Raw genomic sequence first — 20,717 nt, forward strand, 5'->3', positions numbered from 1 at the left:
TCATTGAAACATGTTCATTAATTTCACAATTTGAAGAATGATATAATTGCATGATTGCATTACTAAAGTGCCTAAACTTGCCTATTTTGATGCTAGATGAGTGTTAAAAGTACATTGCATTGAGCTAAATAATGCATTTAGAATTAGTTTTTCTCCAAATGTATGTTTGTAGTATGAAATAAAGTTCTTTTTCACCACACATTTTTAATACTAAAACATCTCATTCACTTATAATTTGATCATGAGGCTGTTGGGCACTTACCATTATAATAATTAATGTAGGTACATATTCATTTAGGTTAAGAATATCTAAATGCTCATCAAAAGAGGTAATTCTTCCCTCATACTAGTAATTTTTTAGTGATTTCATGACTGGAAATACACATCACACAAAGTAATGTTGGCTTAAGTCTGTTTCGAATAGCTATAAGTACCTAGTTTTTTTACAATTAAAGTATGGATTTATTAGTTATACGTGAGGTGTACACTTATAATAAATTAAGCTAATTCCATATGTATAGGAAAAATTACTTGCTTAAACCAAAGTGGTAAAGCTTCTGCCATGCATTTGAGAATTACTCCCACTGGTACACCCCTGTAAGGGTCAGAGGAACAAATAGATTTAAAGCCTTTCGCTTATTGGAAATTTCTTATAAGTCTTACAGAATTCCAATAGGGTTCTATAAGTCTTACAGGAATTCTTATAAGAACTCTGCATTTCTTATAAGAACTCTGAATAGGGTGGTTTCCTTCATCAAAGAAAACGAAAGGCATTGATTGCGTTTCGTTACCCACCATTAGTGTATTCATAATATACAAATTATTTTGCTTTAGAAATAATGGGTTAGACGAATGGCAATGGTCCATTTTTATCCTCATTTGAAAAGGGCCAGATTGGCGCCCATGCGATGCCACTCCACGTGACGTCACAGGGACCTAGTTTCTATAGGAGAAGATAGGAGTTATACATCGTCTGAGGTTACCAAGGCATGCATGAGGCGCAGAGCTCAGGGAAACATGTCTTAACAATCACTTATTAAAACTGGCTAAGGTCGGAAAGTTTTCCTCGTTTGACAAGTTATTAATAATCCTTATTTAAGCCAAGCGCTACCTGCCAGCAGGGTACTAGGCTACCCGCTAGCAGCCTGCGTCGTATCAGCGCTAAGCCTCGCCTCAAGGTCACCTCGCAGGGCGGCAACGGGAACCAGAAATACGTCACGCGGAGAGATTTCCCGGCATTCATACTTACGCGTCGCGTTTTCGCGCGCTTGAAAATTTTCACTTTTCATTTAATCGCGAAAAATAGATATCGTCATTTAAAAATCTAAAAGCGTGAAATACGTACTCCAGGAGTAATAATCTTTCGATTTAGGCAATAAAAAAATAATAGGAAACCACCCTATTATATAAATTTTGTGCCGGTCGCTTACCTTTAAGGTTTTTATCCGGCAGGCGTTAAGTCACCATAACTTATGTTGGCAATTGATAATTATTTAAGGAATTCTCATAAGATTTTTTTGGAAATTATGTATAACTCTCTGTTAAGTAATGTTCTGCTAACTTTATGGCGTTTTCAGCATGGTATTTGACATTAATGGTTCCAAGAAGCGGAGGCTTCTTTTTATGCGACTTGTTAGTATATATATCCCTTAGAGCACACCAAAAATTGTAGACTTATAAAATCTGCCTGTTTCGGGTGTACAAATTACTTAACCGATGGAAGTTCGATATGGTACACGAATAACCACGATGTATACTACGGTTGCATACGTTGCAGGATAAAGTTCACATGGAAACCTTGTTTGATTGTTAGGTTGCTAGGGATTGCTTTTATGTGTTAATCATTCATTATGTTTTTGTGATAGAAGTTTAATGAAATAAGTCGCGTGCTTCGAGCAAAAATAAAGCATTGACCTCATTTCGTAAGTCTTACACACCTGGCATTCCTAAAATCATGTTACCTTAAACAGACAGTTTCGTGGAATTTTACACTTTTCATCATTAATTTTGATAGATATAAATTTTTTTTCAGATTGTGTCATATCTAAGTGGAACTTTAAATGACAACAGTGTTTCCATGGACAAAATGAGTGATTTAGTCGTCTCCGAAGAGAATGAGAATGACTTTGTATGAGTATAAAACCTAAATAACATCTACACAATTATTATTTTATGAAAAATACATTAATTTCCCTAAATCTTGCACTTATTGTTAGCCATATTCTACGTATACTTTTCTCCGAATGGCATTAAATTCCATTTTAATTTGTCTATCTCTTTCGTTATCTATCCAAATCTGCATGTACAGGTCATTCTCTCTGGTATCTTAAATAAAAATTGGCTCATATGCATTTGATTTATCAATTTTTCCTTTTTTTCCCGTATAATTTCATGAAGTATCCCAAGTCGAACTTGAATTTTATTTCATTTGCTTCTTCAATTTTCCAGGTTTAATCATATTCCATATTGCAATTCCTTTATCTTTCATAGCGTAGTGATTGCCAAAGTCATATTCTATTATCAGACCATCATTCTAGGCTGTCGTTGGTTTCATTGCTTTTAGCTTTTCTTTTAACATGTGGGGACGTTAACCCTATGCAGAACCCATGACCTGAAGGACCTCTATGGTATCTCGTCTTGTCTGACCAGTCAGGTGAACTTTAGAGAGCTTGAATGCCCTTGCTTGATGCACACTAATGATAGACATCTACATTTGGTACATGGGAAATCATTAGGTTTGCTGTATACCAGATTTAGGCGTCTATATTTGGATTAAATTAGGTATAATGCTAACTTTGTACTCTGAGTTGAGATGTAAATCTTATGTAGCTCTTTATAGAATTTTGCGCAAGTGTTTTAAGCGTGATGATATGATATTTATAATAAATATTTCCATCAGAAAATTTCTTATAAATAACATTTTGTAATTGATAATTATTAGAAAATTTCTTATAAGAAAAATTCTTTTTAGAAAATTTCTTATAAGAAAAACGCCCAATTTCTGATAAGAAATTTTCTTATAGAAAAATTCTTGCAAGAAATTTTCTTATGAGAAAATTCTTAAAAGAAATTTTCTTATGAGAAATGTGCCCAATTCTTATAAGAAATTTTCTTATAAGAATTTTCCAATAGGGTAGTTTTCTTTTGAAGAACAAGAAGCACAATAAACCCGGGAACATAGAAAGGTAGGGAGTTTCTCTCGCTCGCAGTGGCTCCCGCCAATCATACATGTTGGCATACTATGTTGCATGACTTCAGAAGTTCATTTATAACGCCGACATCTATTTCCATTATTAATTCTTATAAAACACTAAAGTTTCCGTTCACACTAGACAGTAAGAGGGGGACTTAGCAAAGAAATATTTTCAGGCCAGTCACTCCTCTTTCGTCAATAACGTGTATTTTCGGAGCCAAAGATTCTCGATTGTTTTTCATCGCCAGGATATTTTAGATCTTTTATGACCACAATCGCATTTTTTGAGCAATTTTCACAATAACTCAACGTCTCGGGTCTTCTTCTTGTGGTGACGGCATTGGCAATTCAATAGGCGTCATCATCGCCGTCAAAATTGGTCCCTTTCAGTTTCCATAGCAGCGAAAACTTCCTGGTAAGGTCCGCTAGGTTACCATGGTGACTCATCGCTGAATAAACATGCTTCGAATCAGACGCCATTTATTTTCTTAGAAGACAACTACCAGCAAATTACCAGCCTATTGAAGCTGAAGAGGCAGCAATCGTAACTATATAATATGAGAGATCCATTGAGGGATTACAGCATACTTTGTTATTTGCTGATATATATTTTTACTCCTGTAAAGTGCATGTGATTATTTTCATTAAAATATGTATGTACTTACCTTTGAAATTGCCTAATGATTAAAGGCCGTGGTTTTCCTCGAGGGAGGATTCCATTCCATTTGACCTTTTTTGTCTATGACGAACCCGCTGTCCGTAATCTCTAGATAGATTCTCCTACGTATTAAGGTCTCTTCAAGTGTACTGCATTCAACTTCACCTCTGTATTTCTCGAATACGCGGTTCATCAATCTATTTGATTCGTGTGGTCTCAACGATTGGGATCACTACTCATTACCACTCATTTTAGTTCAGCGATGGAAGCACGTACGCAATGCAGAAGTTTTTACGTAAAGATCGAGTAAACACAAAATTGTATTTTTTTCTTGAGACGCAAAACTTCGTTTTCGCAAAACTCTCATTCCACTCAAATTTTCAAGAGAAAATTGGCAAAATTGACACTTAGGGTTGTCGATTTCGATCAAGTTTGGCAAATCGTCTTCATTTGATTACAATATCATTGGGGTTGTTATATTGTAAAATAACAATATTACAATATAACAACCCCAAAGTCTTTTTGTCATTCAAGTAATGGTTTATAAGACATTGCAATCTTGTGGGACAATGTAGACATTTAGGATAACGTCTTCGTATTAGGCGTCTTGACTCTGGAAGGAATGAAAATAAAAATAAATGCAATAGCTCATTTTTAAGGAATTGAGTGGATGAAGATAATTATTGCATTTTTATGTAAAATTTAAACGTAAATATTTGTAAATTTCATGATAATTATAATTTAAAAATCTATTTTTGACAAATTCACCCCTTCTAGAACAAATTCCACCCCTTCGGATTTCCTAATTCTTTATACGCTGAAGATACAACCCCCTCTACAGGCTAAAAAATCGGTCGAGGTAATATTTCATTAAGAAAGAAAGAAAATTGAGAAAAATATATTTGTCGAATTTGGCTGAAATCGGTTACGCAAAGGGCTATATCACCTGGTCAAAGTTTCTGGTCTGAAGTTGCATAGCAAACTCGCGGCCTATCGGAGCGCTTGGAACAGTTTTTCTAGTCTAAAAATTGTGAGTTTTCGACCTAAACATCTTAAGTAATTTTTGTTCCTACTGGCATCAGCTGTCCAGGGTTGAAATTTCGTGATACAATATTCCCCACTCTTCATAATTGAATGCAAACGATAACGGAACAAGTTCCCTCGGCATATCATCAATAATGGGCTCGTTTCATCCACCAGCCCTGAGGACGATTGAAAAGTATTCCATCAAGACGTCGCGTCGGCAGAAACTGCGAATCTAACCCGGCCGGTAGCCCGAGGAAAGAAATCATCTCACAATCAGTAGTCCACCAGGAAAATATCAAATCCTTCTCACTCCGACCGACCAGGGTTGCGTTTACAAGAATTTTCGTACACCTCACGGAACAATGGAGTTGCAGGGACGCTCTTCATTTATTTATTTTTGTCCGTTCTCTTTTTTCTCCCTCGGATGGGTCCAGGATTCGCCAACCCAAGTGGAAGCGACTGACTTCCAACCCACCCAGCGTGAAAAAACAATATCGACCGCGCGCTGTGCGAATTCGGGGAAAAGTTCATTAAAAGGGCATTCTGAATTCTCCTCCTAGATTCTACGCTTTTACAAAGCGGTTTCAGTGATGTCCTCATCACTGAAACTCACTCGGCATTTCGGCAAACATGGCCTCGTGAACGATTCTCTAATTTCATTTTACTGTCGGTTGTGATAGATTTTTCGAACGATAAAAAAAGGGTCGTATTTATTCCGTTTTTCCATTCGCCCCTCACTTCTCTACCCACTCACGCGAGCGAGCTATTAACCAGTTTTGCAGACGAATCAATGACGTCACGCACTCCTGCCGTGCGGGTCACCGCTTCTCGGTTAGTCCTTCACTCGCCCAGAAGTCCTTCATTGTAATTTACATTTTGGTGAGCGATTCTTTCGGTCAATGATGGGACTCCCTGATCAAGTCAATGAAACGGGCCTCTAATGACGTCATCAACTCATAAAGTGGACGGCAACTTTCGCGTTTTGTTCATTATAAAATGATGAGGAAATGGTTGGATTAGGAAGATTTTTTTTCGTCGCAACAAATATTTTTCCTTTCGTCTGCTGTGAATACCCTTAATTAATTAAGATTTTGGGCCCGAGTAAAATACCGATTTCTCTCTAGGGGTTGGTATGGCAAGGGGTATTAGCTGAGCATTTTAGAAAAGTTATGTAGTTATCTATCTTTAAGTCATACTCTTAAATGAATCGTTTTTCTCGCATGAATTTTGGGGGAAACGTCACATGACTACTATCTGTCTCATTATCATACCAATCTTACAAAACTGCGTATGAAACTATGATTCAAATTTAAATTGCAGTATAATATTAGCACTTAGATTACGAAAAGACTTTGTGGCAGTATAAGCGTAGGATCTACCATCTCCTCGCTGAATTCTGGGACTAAGTCGAGAGGAAAAGACAGTAATATCTCGAGAAGTTATTTTAATTGCAGCACAGCGCACCGATAAAATTTTGGGTTATTATGAAAGGCTTCATCCCCATTCGTACGAAACCAGCAAGACACACTGGACAGAGAAGAAAATTTCTACGGTATCTTTGGGTGATGTTAGGAAAAAAAAACACTGAGGTTTTCCGAACTTCCAACTTTAATTTACCCAAGCACAAAATTACCCAAGACTTTTTTTTGCTATTTAAATTCAAGGAACTTTGGTCGTAATATCAACATTTCGAAAGTGAAACAAGTAATAAAAATGGAGATAACCACGTAATTTGGATAACATTTTTAAACAAAACCAAAACATGAAAAAATTACGCAGAAATCCCTTGAAGTACTGATATAAGTATGTTATGAGGAACTTCCATAAGGTGGAAGGGATATTTTTAATAATCATTTTCTAAAAGTAATTGTGCAATCGCCAATTTTTTTCCGTAAATGAAATATCCTAGAATTCATTGAAATCCACCAAGTTTCACCATTCTAAAAACATTATTAAAGAGTGAGCATTAATGTTAAGTCACCGGCAATTATCCACTTATACTTTAATTTCGCGACCAGTTTAAACACATTTTGTACCATCTTCGGGTGACTTCTTCTCAAAACATTTTGGTACGCTGGCGGACAGGCAAGTAGGGGAGACGAGGTTGAGGGGACGGGGTTGGTTAAGTTACTTCTTTTCCACGATATTTAAACGAAATGTTTTGAGAAGAAGTCAAATGAAGATAACGTAAAATATATTGATGCTCGTCGCGAAATAAAAATTTTCGTGGAAAATTTTATCATAAAACTGGGAACCTTTTTATTTATTAACATGTCAGAATTCAACGTGATGTAGGCTGAAAAACTCTATGTAGGGGGAGAATATTTTGAATTATCAGATGGGGCAAAAATATGTAGTTCTAGTGGTAACAATTGCTGAGTATTCACAGAATCACCCGCAAATGCACTGAAACGAGATTTCCATGGAAGAGATTTAATTTTCCTTGCCCTGGATACGAGTGGCAAGAGATAACTATTCAAAGGATATTTTGAAAATAATAATCACTTCGTTATATTCCACGGAAGTATCGGCCATGTGACTTCAAAGTGATTTTATGAAGATATTATCGAAACGTGGTTCAACGAAATTATATCCTGAGAATGTGATATATTTACTTAAAAGATGCTGGACGCGAAGGGATGCTCTAAGGAGAGGGAGGATCTAAGGAATGCTCCCTGTACGAACCTGACTCAATATGACTGACATTTCTTATATAAAATTCGTGCCTCGGATGAAACAGCCTCGTGATAATTAATGATTCCAAAATCACATTAATAAAAGAAATATGCCTGTATTGTTTCAATGCAATAAGCTAACTAAAAACCTTTCTCTCACAATTGCAGACGTTTACATTATTTATGTGGCTTCGCATTTCCAAGTTAAAGCGTCCTTGTTAGGTAGTCTAAAGGCAGGGTTCTACTTTCCCGCGGTACAGCTGACCGATATTGCTCACGCAAGGGTATAAATTTAATGGGACTAAATGACCTGCGAGATAGTTTTATATTTGACAGTCGTTGGAATAGAAAATTTCGAAAAAAACATAAAATTATGCTCTTCACGGTCGATCCCTTATTGATTTTCTATCATCTTGAGACGCACGGCTAGTGTCTACCTATCAAAAACAAACCCTTAAAAAATATTGATTTTCTTCTTTGAACCCGGCCTAATTTGGACAGAATCCATTTTTTAAGAACACCAGACTATATTGCCAACTTCCTGTTTTCAATAATGGAGTTTTTAAAAATCCTAATTGCACTTCAATTTTTAAGCAAATTTAGCTGAAAATCGCCTTCGCGATATCTTGTGGGTTTCATAATGATGCTGCATAAGGCATGGCTATCTAGAGGAGTATTACAATGTTGGCAACTGAAAACGAAATTTCGACGACTCAATTTCACGGAATATTTTCGACTTAATAAATTACAAATGGATAAAAGATATTTTTCCTCTTTGTAATTGTGCAAATATCGTTTCTTTCGATTTTATAGAGAATGTAAACAGGTTATTTAAGAACACTTTCTCCTGGTGGCCAAGATTAAAAAAGAGGGTGAGACGTTTAATGAATAGAAAAAGATAAATGAATCTGGGCAGTGGCGTAACTAGGACTATGCTTTGGGGGGGGGGGGTAGCCTGGGGTGGCGATCCCCCACCCCTGTTGTGGAAAATATTTGAAAAATAACATGCCTGGAAATACATTTCACTTAATTTTCGCACTAAAAAATTAACTTTTAGCAGACGCAGTTATTAAATGTCAAAACTAGACTACAGTTTTAAATATTTTTAAAAATTTCTCTGAAGCTTTGAGGGGGGGGGGGATCTATCCTCCGCATCCCCCCCATAGTTACGCCACTGAATCTGGGTGAGATGTTCTACGAACTAAAAATGATGAAGCAACAGTAAATGCACAGAGTAATTGTCAAGTATTTATGTTGAAATTTATTCCCCAATTGACGATTTCTTTTAGGGATCATGCCACTTCTTTTGAGATGATATTTTGGTTCTGTTAGGGCGAAACGATCGAAACAAATTTTGTTTTGGTGATAATTAATATAGTCTTGAAGTGAGTGGCGTTACTAGGAATATGCCTTGAGGGATGGGATGGCCTGGAGTGGCGACCCTTTCCCCCAGCCAAAATCAGGTAAAATATTTTAAAATTAACATGCATGGAATTACGTTTTACATAATTTTTGCACTAAAGATTGAACTTTAAGCAGATACAGTTATTAAATGTCAAAACTAGACAATAGCTTTAAAATATTTGTTGCTATTTCTCTGAAGCTTTGGAAGGAGGTGGGCATACAATAGAGCATACAATGCAATCCCACAAATCCGAACTAATTGACTGTTCAGATTAGTCGAAACTATGGTAAAAGAAACCCGTTCGAAACGGAAGAACGAACCACAATCTTTCGCAGAGCATTGGACCGCGTAACTGGACGAGACTGTACTCGCCCCACCCCTTCTTTGGCGCACTACACTCAATTTCTCATGCTCTACGCTTTTTAAAATGATTTCAACTACGAATTTATCAGGTTAGTTATTGAATATTGTAAATACTATGAGTTGGAAATTTAATTAACTGGGATTTGGCAGTAATTAGTCGCAAGGACATGTAGATACAACCAAAGCTACTTCCCTTGCTTGTTTCCTCTAAGTGAATGAATCGGTTTAGAAATGAATGTGTTAACGTAGATGGAGTAATTTTATTAAAAAATTTACTCTTAAAATATCCAATTTACACTTTTTCTTGAGTCACCTGTATCTATTCTTGATGTTGAGAATGACTCTGCGACAAAATGAAAAAAAGGTATGATTAAAACGCATTCGAACCCTCCCAGAAGTTTATCGCAACAACCGAACATGGAATAACCTTACTCAAAACGGAGCCACGTCTTCGTACGACAGAAACAGTGAGTCCTAATATGAATCTACGGAGAGGCAGAGCCTTCGCCGCGAAGCCCGAAAGAAAACACTCCCAAGGCCCAACCTGTGAGTGAACGCGAGTTTCTTCCGTGCATTCCATCCGTTAGGGCTTTTGCCACTGGAGTTTGACTCCCATTTTGCTGGTCCGGCGGCATCCGCGTCCGGCCTCGTCGGCGACCTAAAGTAAAAGGATGCAGCTTGCATTGAGTTCCAACCCTCCAAGTTTTCACCGACCCGAGCCCATGACTTAAGTGGGGCTCGCGAGTGTCTACATGTTATTGAAAACGATAGTACTAGCACAATCTGACGTGTGTACTAAGGCGCAGTCAAAATTGTGTCGTGTAAAGTGGTGAATTTATAGAAGTCTAGAACACGTGCGAGAATGCATGAACGTGAGATGGCGAAATAGTTCCTATTTTATTTTGGTTCATATATTCCCACAGTTACACGCCCTAAAGAGAAATGTATGATGTTCCAATGTGCGCAATTCCATGTCCCGTGTAAAATGGCCTTTAGGCGCATCTGTCACGTTCGGCAGTTGTTACTCTCCGTTAGATTGTCACCTATTGTTACAGTGCGCAAATTGATTCGTCTCGGGGCTGTGCGGATTAAGCGTATGGCCGGCTTAAACACGCTCAAACTAGCGGAACTCCACAGTAATTTTTATTTATAAATTCAAACGTAATAGCGGCAGCAAAGACTTGTAGATTCGTTACCGTTGAGTATTTACTTCGTGCAACTGAATGGTTTTAGGTGCAAAGCGGATAGTAACAATGCCATCCGTTTATGTTGTTCGTTGATGCGCGTAGCAAGAGGTATGTTTAGGGAGAACAACGTCGCAGCGCGTCGCACAATTTTACAGTGGCCATACCAAGGGTACTTCATAGAGGAAGCCCAGTTACATCCCATAGAAGGCTGATTTCTGTTGCCACTTCGGTCGCATTTTAATCGGATTTCAAAAATGTCCGCAGCGCGGTGATGAGTGCGATGCAATCCACTTTTTCCTAATATTTTGCATTATGATGTATCTAATTGCGAGGAACATCATTGAAATGCTATGAATTTTTTCATAGATCGCATTGTCATGTTTATAAATTAACACCCCTAATTATACCTTATTTCCCCGCGAAACTCGGATCAATTTGTTCGTCAGCGACGCGAGTGGCGACTCTTCTAAACCCCTTTCAATGCGCGGTGGGTGACAACACATTAAGCGGCTGACTTGAGGATCCTCTTTTGTAGTATTCGTGGCCCTTAACATTTCGCCAGCACTCATGCCTCGTTCACATTACGATTGTCCGAGCGATCGTCCTAACAATAGTTTGCCGAACTAGCCGTGTGAATGCATGTCCTCACAATAGTTGACGTAGTTCCGTACGTTGCCACTTAACGATGGTTAGGCGCTGGGAGACCGGAAAAGGAAGCGACAAGACAAAGACGAAAAGCTCTAGAAGCTCTATTTTTTTAATCAATTTGTCCTTGGAAGGAAGAATATGGGCGGAAGAAAAATTATTCGGTAAATACACACTGAAAACAGTAAAATCTTGTCCCTGCATACCTCAACAGCTTTGCTAACCGTCAATTTCCTGTTCACTTTAGATGTCAGCACAGGTTTTAACAATCGTCGTGTGAATGCACGATAGTTCCGACAATCGCTGGAACAATCGTAATGTGAATGAGGCATCACTGGGATGGTCACCCACGATGCTTCCCGGAAAGTTTCCCGGAAAAGCAGATCGTTCGTATCCAGCTGAGTCTCGTCCGATTTACCAATTACAATTTATAATTGCATTCATTCATATTCATCATGAAATTTGTGCTTTTTGTTTCCCAGCTAAAAAAACCTCTAACTTGCCTGTCCTGTCGCGGCGACGTACTCCGCTATCTGCGCGAGGCTAGACTTTCGGATGTCTTCGGCACTCGGGCGGTGCAGTAGGCCATCTTGGTCTTGGGCTCGGAGCTCGAAAACAGTTTGGAAATGGACGCCCTGTGAAGAAAATGGAGAATAAACGAACGTAACAGAAAAAGTTTTACTCTTGAGTGGATTTAAAAACAAATATGTAATTTTTACGCTTTGAAAAAGCTGAAATACACTCAACTCTATGCATAAAATAATTTTTGAAAACAGTTTCGGAAATGGTGGGACTATTGACAAAAACCATCACTTTATTGGACAGCGGTATCCGACCGAACTTTTATATGAAAATTTTTATTATTTAATCCTCAAGTTACTTTATGAAAAAGTTACAAAATAATATCAGATGATAATGATCATTCATAAATACCCCAGAATAAAATCAATAATGAATTTTTTTTGACATTTCTCTGTATGGACTGTCACGAAGATTTAAATGAACAGAATACGAGTGATATTAACTATATGATATATATACAGCAATCGTTGGCCATTTGAATAGATTAATTATTAAAGAACATAAATTTTTCTAGATTCGCGCGTTACTTAAAACTGCACGTAGATATTTTTTTGAGAAAGCATTGTTAATTTGTTAGTTTTTAAATAAATGTGATCCTTGGAATTGGTTCAACTGCGAATTGAAAAATCCTTGAATGAGAAGTTGTTTACTCAGGAATCATATAAAAATATTTGAGAGCTTATCACTTTTACATAATAAGCGGAAAGTCACTCTAACTATGTCAATTTTGAGGTGCCTTTTCAATCAAAGGTGTTCCAACGTAAGTGGGGGTCTAAAGCAAGGTGGTCTACACCGTCAACCAGCATTACCGCCTTTTCAATCAAAGACACCTGAAAATTGACATAGTTGGAGTGTCATCAGTTAAATTTTCAACCAGCTCGAAAACAAACGCGGAAACCGAATGCAGCAAGGAAAATGGAATATTGGAAACACTAAATAATAAAAGTTGGCATGAAGATTAAATTGTGATTCACGTAGCTCAAAAGAGATAAGTATTACTTACCCTCTTTTGAAATACGTCGTCCACGTTAATGTTGCTGCTCTGAAAACGAAAATAAGAAAGCATATGAAACATATAAATTTCATTCATAATCAAAGGTCTAAATAGCATTGCGTAAACATTCACTAGACTGTTAATGAATACCTGTATACGGAAATGGTGATAATTATACCCTTAGCTGAAAATAAAACAGATAATTTGCGTACTACATAAGTACTTCACCAACCAGAGGCAAACTCGGGAATTTTTTTCTGGGAAAATTTCATTCACCAATTCAATGTCAATTGGTTCCGTGGGTTGCATTGAGATGTATCCAATACTTAAACCTAAAAATACCAACTTATTGAAGAATTTACTTTTTCCATACATCATTTAATTGAGTAGAGTTCTTAAATTTCCAATGTGGTGATAAAAATTGAGTTAGCATTAAAAGGCTTTCAAGATAGTTATTAGTACTTGCTGAGGTAGGCGCTAAGAAACCCGTTTAAATTTGGCAGAGAATGCGCAATTGGGAAGAACAACTTTATTTCATTGTACTTGTGATGTTACCATTACATACCCATTATTTTTGCAACCAAGCAATGGCCTGTAAATTAGCTAAAAAGAAGACAAACGTGGCATGAGCTAAGACTAAAATATTATAAATGCTTTGGTAAAGAAGCGGTCATCCCGTTAGCTTCACGTACAGTAAATAATTCAATTACAACATTCGTATATCACCAACCAGAAGTAAATATTTTGATTTTTTTCTTCTTTTCTGGACCTCTATTATAAAAATCCTAAGTTCTTGAGTTTAGGCAAAATAATTCAATAGTGATTTTCCTATGTTTCGGTTTATTTTAAATAATCCTCGGGGCTTTAAATGAAAATTTGATGAATCTGTTTTATTTAGTGAATTTTAAGTATGTGAATATATAGCGTTGTTTGCGTGAAGTATAGAACGTATGTTTTTTTTGGAAAATGATTTTTTTTCAGATTATCCTCAATTATTTAAAGATTTTTTCGTGAAAAACTTTTTCACTCCAATTTAGAGCTCTTAAGTTTTTGTGCAATAGCTACATGTATTTGAAATTTTAGAGGGTGATGTGATTGAACATTTATAAATCTGTCCGATTTGCAAATATTTTGGTGATATTTCAAGAAAAGTTCATTATGTGAATGGAGTTGGAATTTATTATGAACTTCGCAGTTGTGTGTAAAATTGATAAGCCGTTATTACTGCCATCACGCTGAAAAAGTTGAGCAAGAAATGGCTAAATCATTACACAGACTTATTATTTCTTACTAAGGTTACTTACCGTTATGAGCTTAAACATATGCAAAACTTAGGCAAAGAATTCAAAATTGGGGAAGAATTATTACTTTTGATTTTATTATGACGGCTGTATATTTCCATTTTTTGCATCACTGCGATGGTACGTAAATTATACAAAAAAATGTATCACGCGACGACAAAGAATGTTTCAAAAGAACATTCTTTTGCTGCGATACTTTTGGATCCAAGCCAATCGCCAGAAACAATCCATTATAAGAAGAGGGCTTAAAAGGTTCGATGGTACAGACCAGATTGCTTGAGTGTTCCAACCCCATCTGCCTTATTTCTCCAAGACTCGAAATCCGATGTCTAGAACATGCATCAACGAGAGATGCCTTTTTTTGTATAAAAATGGGTCAAGGTAACGTGACTTCGAAGGGTATTTCAGAAGATCCATATCTCGCTCAAAAGCTTAAAGATCATCGCCGAGGTGCTTTTCGAAAAAATATCATTTTTAGAAGCCTCTTACATGCAACGATAAATTTCACGATGAAGAAGCCTTTTATCAAGACGAGTAGCTTCGGGCGACACGCTTTAAGTATCGCTTAGCGACGGAAATAAAAGTTTCCATGAGACTAGGGAACATTTTAAGGAAAAAAAAGATGTAAAATTATAAAAACACAAGCTTAGCTACAAAAGAGGAGGGTACTCAGCCATTTTAACGGCTGACCACGTGTGCGAGTTATTCAGATCTGAAGCAGGAACGCCAAGAAGCAAGATAAAAGATCATTTTCTTCCGATGAGCTGAATTGTTCTTTTGGGGATTATTCACCTTCGATCACGTACGCCTTTTTTAACGTCCTGCACCTTGCGATTTCGGAAAGTAGATAATCTCAACAAGACACATGAGATGTTTCTAGAAATTTGAAGCAAACCATTTAAAGGAAATAAAACTTTATGAATATTTGAACAACCTTTGAAAGTTACTCCATTAGATTTCACTATTCTAAGTAAAGGCTTCATAGATGACTCGGGAGATACATTGAATATTTGGTTCAAAGGAATTCCGCTAGATGGCTGGCACTTATGCTGAACCTCCGCGCCCTGGCAAGACTTGGATGAGATCTCCGAGATTATGCACCACAGCATTGGTGAAAATCATGGTTACCAAATTATGGTAATTTTACGAGAAAATTGCAATTTAAAAATAAATGCCGTTGCAACATTTCTGTGCCTGGAAGGTGAAAAAATACTGAATCCACCTTCAAGTAATTCTTTTGTAAAGGCCTGGTTACACGGCACATTAACACGTACGAGTTGATGCCTGTTTGCGTGAATGACCTTTGTGGACCGGAACGGAACATGTTCGAATGAATGAACCAAATTAGAGCACGTTCTATTTTCCGTTCATGCATTCGCACAAGTTGGGTGGTGACACGGTGCATTTTCGTGTTTATTTACGCGTTCATGCATTTATTCATTCACTTGTTCGTGTTAATGTAACGTGGAACCAGGCCTTCAGGCTTAAGCATTGCAAATGTGAATTAAATCTTGTTTCGAGAATTCATATAAATTGCATCATTGATCTGCAAAGACGTTCCGCAGCGGATGAGTAACTCTGACAAATACTTTTCGCGCATTTCCACAAAAATTGCTTTCCTTGTTTTAATCGTCTTCATCAGTCCTCCATCTCCTTCCAGTCATCTCAACACCTCATTATTTCCCAATCTTAGTCAGCTGGTATTAAAAAATCTTCTCCACTTCTAAATCATCAATGCCTCATTTCGTTTGGTATCCCTAATAAAATCTTTCTGTCTCATATCCTAAACGTAAAACGCTCTAAGCAGAATGCTTCGCTACACACTTCCTGTTCCTATGAAATAACTTTTTCTCTTTCATGAAATCATCTTTGACCGTTAAATTACTCAGTAGTTCCCATCTGCACTGTTGTAGTTCTAATTAATATCTGTGCAAAGACGCCAGTTAATGAGGTTGTAAAGAGAAAGAAGAATTGATTAAAGATAGGAGCACGGAGTATACAAACCGCGGCACAATTTTTATACAAATAAAAAGCTTTATCTTCAATAATTCAATAGGGGTATTTGGATAAGTAATATTTTAGTCATAATTACTGCAGTACAATGAGTTGTAAATTAGACATTTTTGTCAACGACATCTATATTCCAGTTGTTGACAAATTTATCCTCAGCCTCGACGATCGTATCAAATCAAAGGGCAGACAAGCACGAACGTTGCATCACTCAAGTATATCAATTACGTGTTCATTATTTTTTGAAAGTTTAATGTTTCTAAAACTCGCCAAAATTACAGGATTTGCATTGCGAAACACATTGAGATTAAATATAGCCGGAAATTAATTCGAAAATGCGTTGATTAATTCCCCCGGATATATTTGAGCATTGAATATTGAAAATGGTAACTTAAAAGCTGATTTGAAATTATAGATCTAATGTCACCGTTTGATGTTGATCAAGGCTAGCATTACCTCATTGCATTCTAATAAAATAGTGCCCGCATCTTCCTTATTACTTCACCATTTCTATTAAAAGTTATTTCTCGAAGCATGACTGCCAAAAAGTTTTCGTTGATCAACTTAACCATTAATGGGCAATATAAATATCGTATTTTATCAGCATGAATTTCAACATCGGACAAAAACATCAGAATTTACAACTAAATCTTGGTTAATTTCGGACCAAATGCGATTTTCTCCATTATGACTTTTTCAATGTAGCATTTATTATAACAAATATATGTCGGAATAATAAACTTTCTATAAAATTTCACGGGAGAATAAACATTTGCGTTTATCTCATAGTCCATTTAATGACTGAGATGTGTTGTAAAAACCTGTCGAGATACGGATCTACCACTTTTCTCTCACGCACCCTCAATATTTACTCTTGCGTATATACAGCTCTAGCGAAATGGAATAATAAAAAATAAATACTGTTGCAAACAAATATAGCATAAATATTTTTATCCTCTAAGGCGGAAAATATGCGGGTGGAATAGGGTAGTTTCCTTCATCAAAGAAACCGAAAGGCATTGATTGCGATTTGTTACCCACAATTACTGTATTCATAATATACAAATTATTTCGTTTTAGAAATACCGGTTTAGACGAATGGCAATGGTCCATTTTTATCCTCATTTGAAAAGGGCCAGATTGGCGCCCATACGATGCCACTCCACGTGACGTCACAGGGACCTAGTTTCTATAGGAGAAGATAGGAGTTATACATCGTCTGAGATTACCAATGCATGCATGAGGCGCAGAGCTCAGGGAAACATGTCTTAATAATCACCTATTAAAACTGGCTAAGGTCGGAAAGTTTTCCTCGTTTGATAAGGTATTAATAAACCTTTTTTAAGCCAAGCGCTACCAGCCAGCAAGGCACTCAGCTACCCGCTAGCATCCTGCATCCTATCAGCGCTCAGAGCCTCGATCAAGGTCACCTCACAAGGCGGGAGGGGGAACCAGAAATACGTCACACGGAGAGACTTCCTTACCCGTCGCGTTTTCGCGCGCTTGAAAATTTTCACTTTTCATTTAATCGCGAAAAATAGATATCGTCATTTAGAAATCTAACAGTGTGAAATGCGTACTCCAGGAGTAATAATCTTTCGATTTAGGCAATAAAAAAATAATAGGAAACCACCCTATTATAAGAAAAACATACCTTCCTTAGTTTTTATAGAATAATCCCCGTTTGAAATTACTTGCAATTTTTGAACCAGCAATGCGAATTTTATATTTCTTTTGTTCTTGATCTCTTGTTCACATTTAAATATGATTTATGTCGTTTATGAAAAACATTTTCCGGCGTTTAGAAAATTTATTTTCAATTTTCAAGGCTTATTATATGAAAATATGAGATATACAATAAAGCCAAAGGGTGGTTAAGTATTATAAATTATTTTTACATTAAAGCAAATGGATTTTTAATTTAAAAAACAGACCAAGATATTTGATGTGAAATACCTTTTATTTGGTAGCTTATTTTTTTCAAGTCGCAATGTTACAACATTATAGTTATATATTTTTAACATTAACATCAATTTTGATTTCTTAAATTATAATATATTTTGTTTGAATCATGTATGTCAGATGCTTTCTTACTTTTTTGTGTGTTTACATATATTGACTATTTCTTTAAATGATCGTGTTGGTAAATTTCATTCATATTTAAAAATAAATGCGATTTTTGATATATTATTTTGTAATTTTTGTTCGTTCGACCCTTTTTGCAGTGAGTGGAGAGTAGTAGTGACAACTGGAGATTGCAGGATCAAAAAATCATTCGCCACGAATGGCATTTTATTTGCCCAAGTGCTTTTCTTATGGGATAACCACGCATTGATAGAGGTATGTCTTAATTTGCTCATTTAGATTCATTTATTTGAATATATTTCACTGTAATTGTCTCAGCTGAATGGATGAAAAGATTATTAATATTGCGACAAAATATTTTTTTTATATGATGGCAATGTATTCAATCAGAAAATAATGCATATCAGTTCCAACAACGGCACATTTTCAAAGTATTTTGAATTATTAATTTAGTTTTTCCCCAGCCAAAATCACCAAGTTGGGTATAATTTATCAGCCATGATTTGTATAATATTTAAGTTCAATAACAATATATAGTTGCGTGGTTAATAATGAAAATCTGAGCTGCGAAATGATTAGAGGTACGAGTTTGTCGGCGTGACTTGCGCTTATATACTAGGCCCCAAAGGAGTATTTTTGGCAGTTTTTATTAACAACTCAAAATCTTTTCTCCCTCCTAGGCTCATGCGGCATCTCACTCATGACTCAAAATGACCACAGACGTTCCCCAATTTCCTTGCGTCATTTTTTCTCAAGCTCGAACGAAACCGACTTTCATCTTCCTCGACGCCACTTCCACACAGGAGGTACTGCATACACCGTTCACTGGAGAATTCACATTCGAGTTTATTTCTTTGCCCGTTTCATGACTGAGGTGTGTTGAAAAAAACCTGTCGAGATACGGGTCTGCCACTTTTCTCTCACACACCCTGAATATTTACTCATGTGCACATGCATACAGTCATGGTGAAAAAATAACCGCCTTCGTGCGGCGAAAGGCCGAACTTCTGCGAAAATTCACGCTTCAGAAGAGACTAGAGCGCTGTACCCTCGTCAACAGCGCCTCGGTACACTCGTCAAGGGCAATAAACGACCGTTTTTGGGAAAATTAGAGGCTGTGGATGGACAACTTCAAGTAGGAAGGCAAAATCATACGTCTTCTTGTCCTACTTTCACGTAACAGTTACCATGGTTTCATCATAAGTCAACAAATGTTGAAATTCGCCATGAAAAAAAACATACAATTAGCCAAGATTCGAGCCTAGATCTCTTGATTGTCCGTGAGGTATGCTACCAGTTACACTACCAAGCCATCTTCTTCCAAAGCGAATCTTAGCCAGGGTAGACCGAACAAATTATTTGTTCATATGGCAAATTTCACCGTTGGTGTATAAAACTTGTGCATTGTATGTGCCTTTGCAAGCATGCATGTGACGTTGTACGCGTGAATGAGTACAAAGTCACACGCTTTAAGCAGTGTTTCGACAAGTCAACGTTCGTTTTTTTTCAAAGGAAACAATCGGAACGTTTCACAATCAGTCAAAGTTTCCAATATGAAGAAAGAAAATGTATTTTTCACAGAAATGTAACTTAAATGCGTGGCAAACACATGTAAATGAGTGCTGATTTCGAAGATTAAGAAGGTGATATCAGGAGGAGCTAGATCACCGACTATGCGATAGGCACACAACAACTTTTTACGAAATTCAAAATTTGACGTATATGACAAAATTTATCCTGAAGTGCCGAAATAAAGGAAATTTTACCATTTTTATGATAAAATAATATAGCACTGTGGTATCTGAACCCGTAAGTACAAAAATTCCGGACCATCTTTCCAGAACGAAATGATTCTTCCAATCATCTTTATGCAAAATCACCCCAGCAGTCATCCTTCTTCCCGGTCAGCGACCAGACTAAGAAACTCTGAGTGGAAACCTCCACTACATATCCAAAATAAAAAAAAAAAACACAGAAAAGCATTGAAAATAGGAGTGAATAAAGTATTTAACACACCAAGGGCCGGCATTATAATGTCCAGTTAGCCAACCATAATATGTTACAGCCCTTCACCTATAGGTGGTCTAAAGTTTTGGTTAGCTTCTGTGTAAGATCAGACTTTAGGCTAACGAGAACTTTCAGTCGCCACCTGATAAAGTTTAAGGCTGTAACATCTTATGGTCGCGGCTAACCAGATATTATAAAACCAGCTCTTAAATGTAGATACAGGTGATAGTGAAGAAAATCAAACTGAAATTGAAAAACGGAGTTCAGCGAAAAGGAGGGAATCGATTCACTCCTGAAGTTAGAATCCTTTTTCCAAAATATTAATAAGGGGCACAATGATGATGGAACCAAAAGAAAAACCTCAAAGTTGTACAAAAGTGTCCTTTAGTAAATAGTATCTTTTGTAAAATAGTGTGCCCCGAACCAACCTGCACTAACATAATCCGACCCACCCACATCCATTAATTACGACCATTATCCAAAATTACGATATCCATTCACTCGAACGTTATAAAATTTATAAGGACGGATTATTATATGAAATAATATCATATCACATAGATGCTTGTTGATTTGATCGTCTTTT

At 36.7% G+C, this 20,717-nt stretch overlaps 1 protein-coding gene across 2 annotated transcripts in view; it reads right to left on the reverse strand.

The window, feature by feature from the left end:
• The window catches only part of LOC124154553 (cGMP-specific 3',5'-cyclic phosphodiesterase-like), a 304,329-nt gene that overhangs the window by 10,343 nt on the left and 273,269 nt on the right, over positions 1-20,717 (reverse strand). The window contains exons 10-11 of one of the 2 annotated variants that reach the window (XM_046528363.1): positions 12,738-12,776; positions 11,656-11,787 (exon numbers count right to left, since the gene is read on the reverse strand). In XM_046528363.1, coding sequence (XP_046384319.1) covers positions 11,656-11,787; positions 12,738-12,776 — 171 coding nt within the window. The remainder of the gene's footprint in view (positions 1-11,655; positions 11,788-12,737; positions 12,777-20,717) is intronic. The other variant, XM_046528364.1, reaches the window with a different exon arrangement.

The sequence above is a fragment of the Ischnura elegans genome, chromosome 2 (assembly GCF_921293095.1).
Source record: "Ischnura elegans chromosome 2, ioIscEleg1.1, whole genome shotgun sequence".
In the NCBI taxonomy this organism is placed as follows: domain Eukaryota; kingdom Metazoa; phylum Arthropoda; class Insecta; order Odonata; family Coenagrionidae; genus Ischnura; species Ischnura elegans.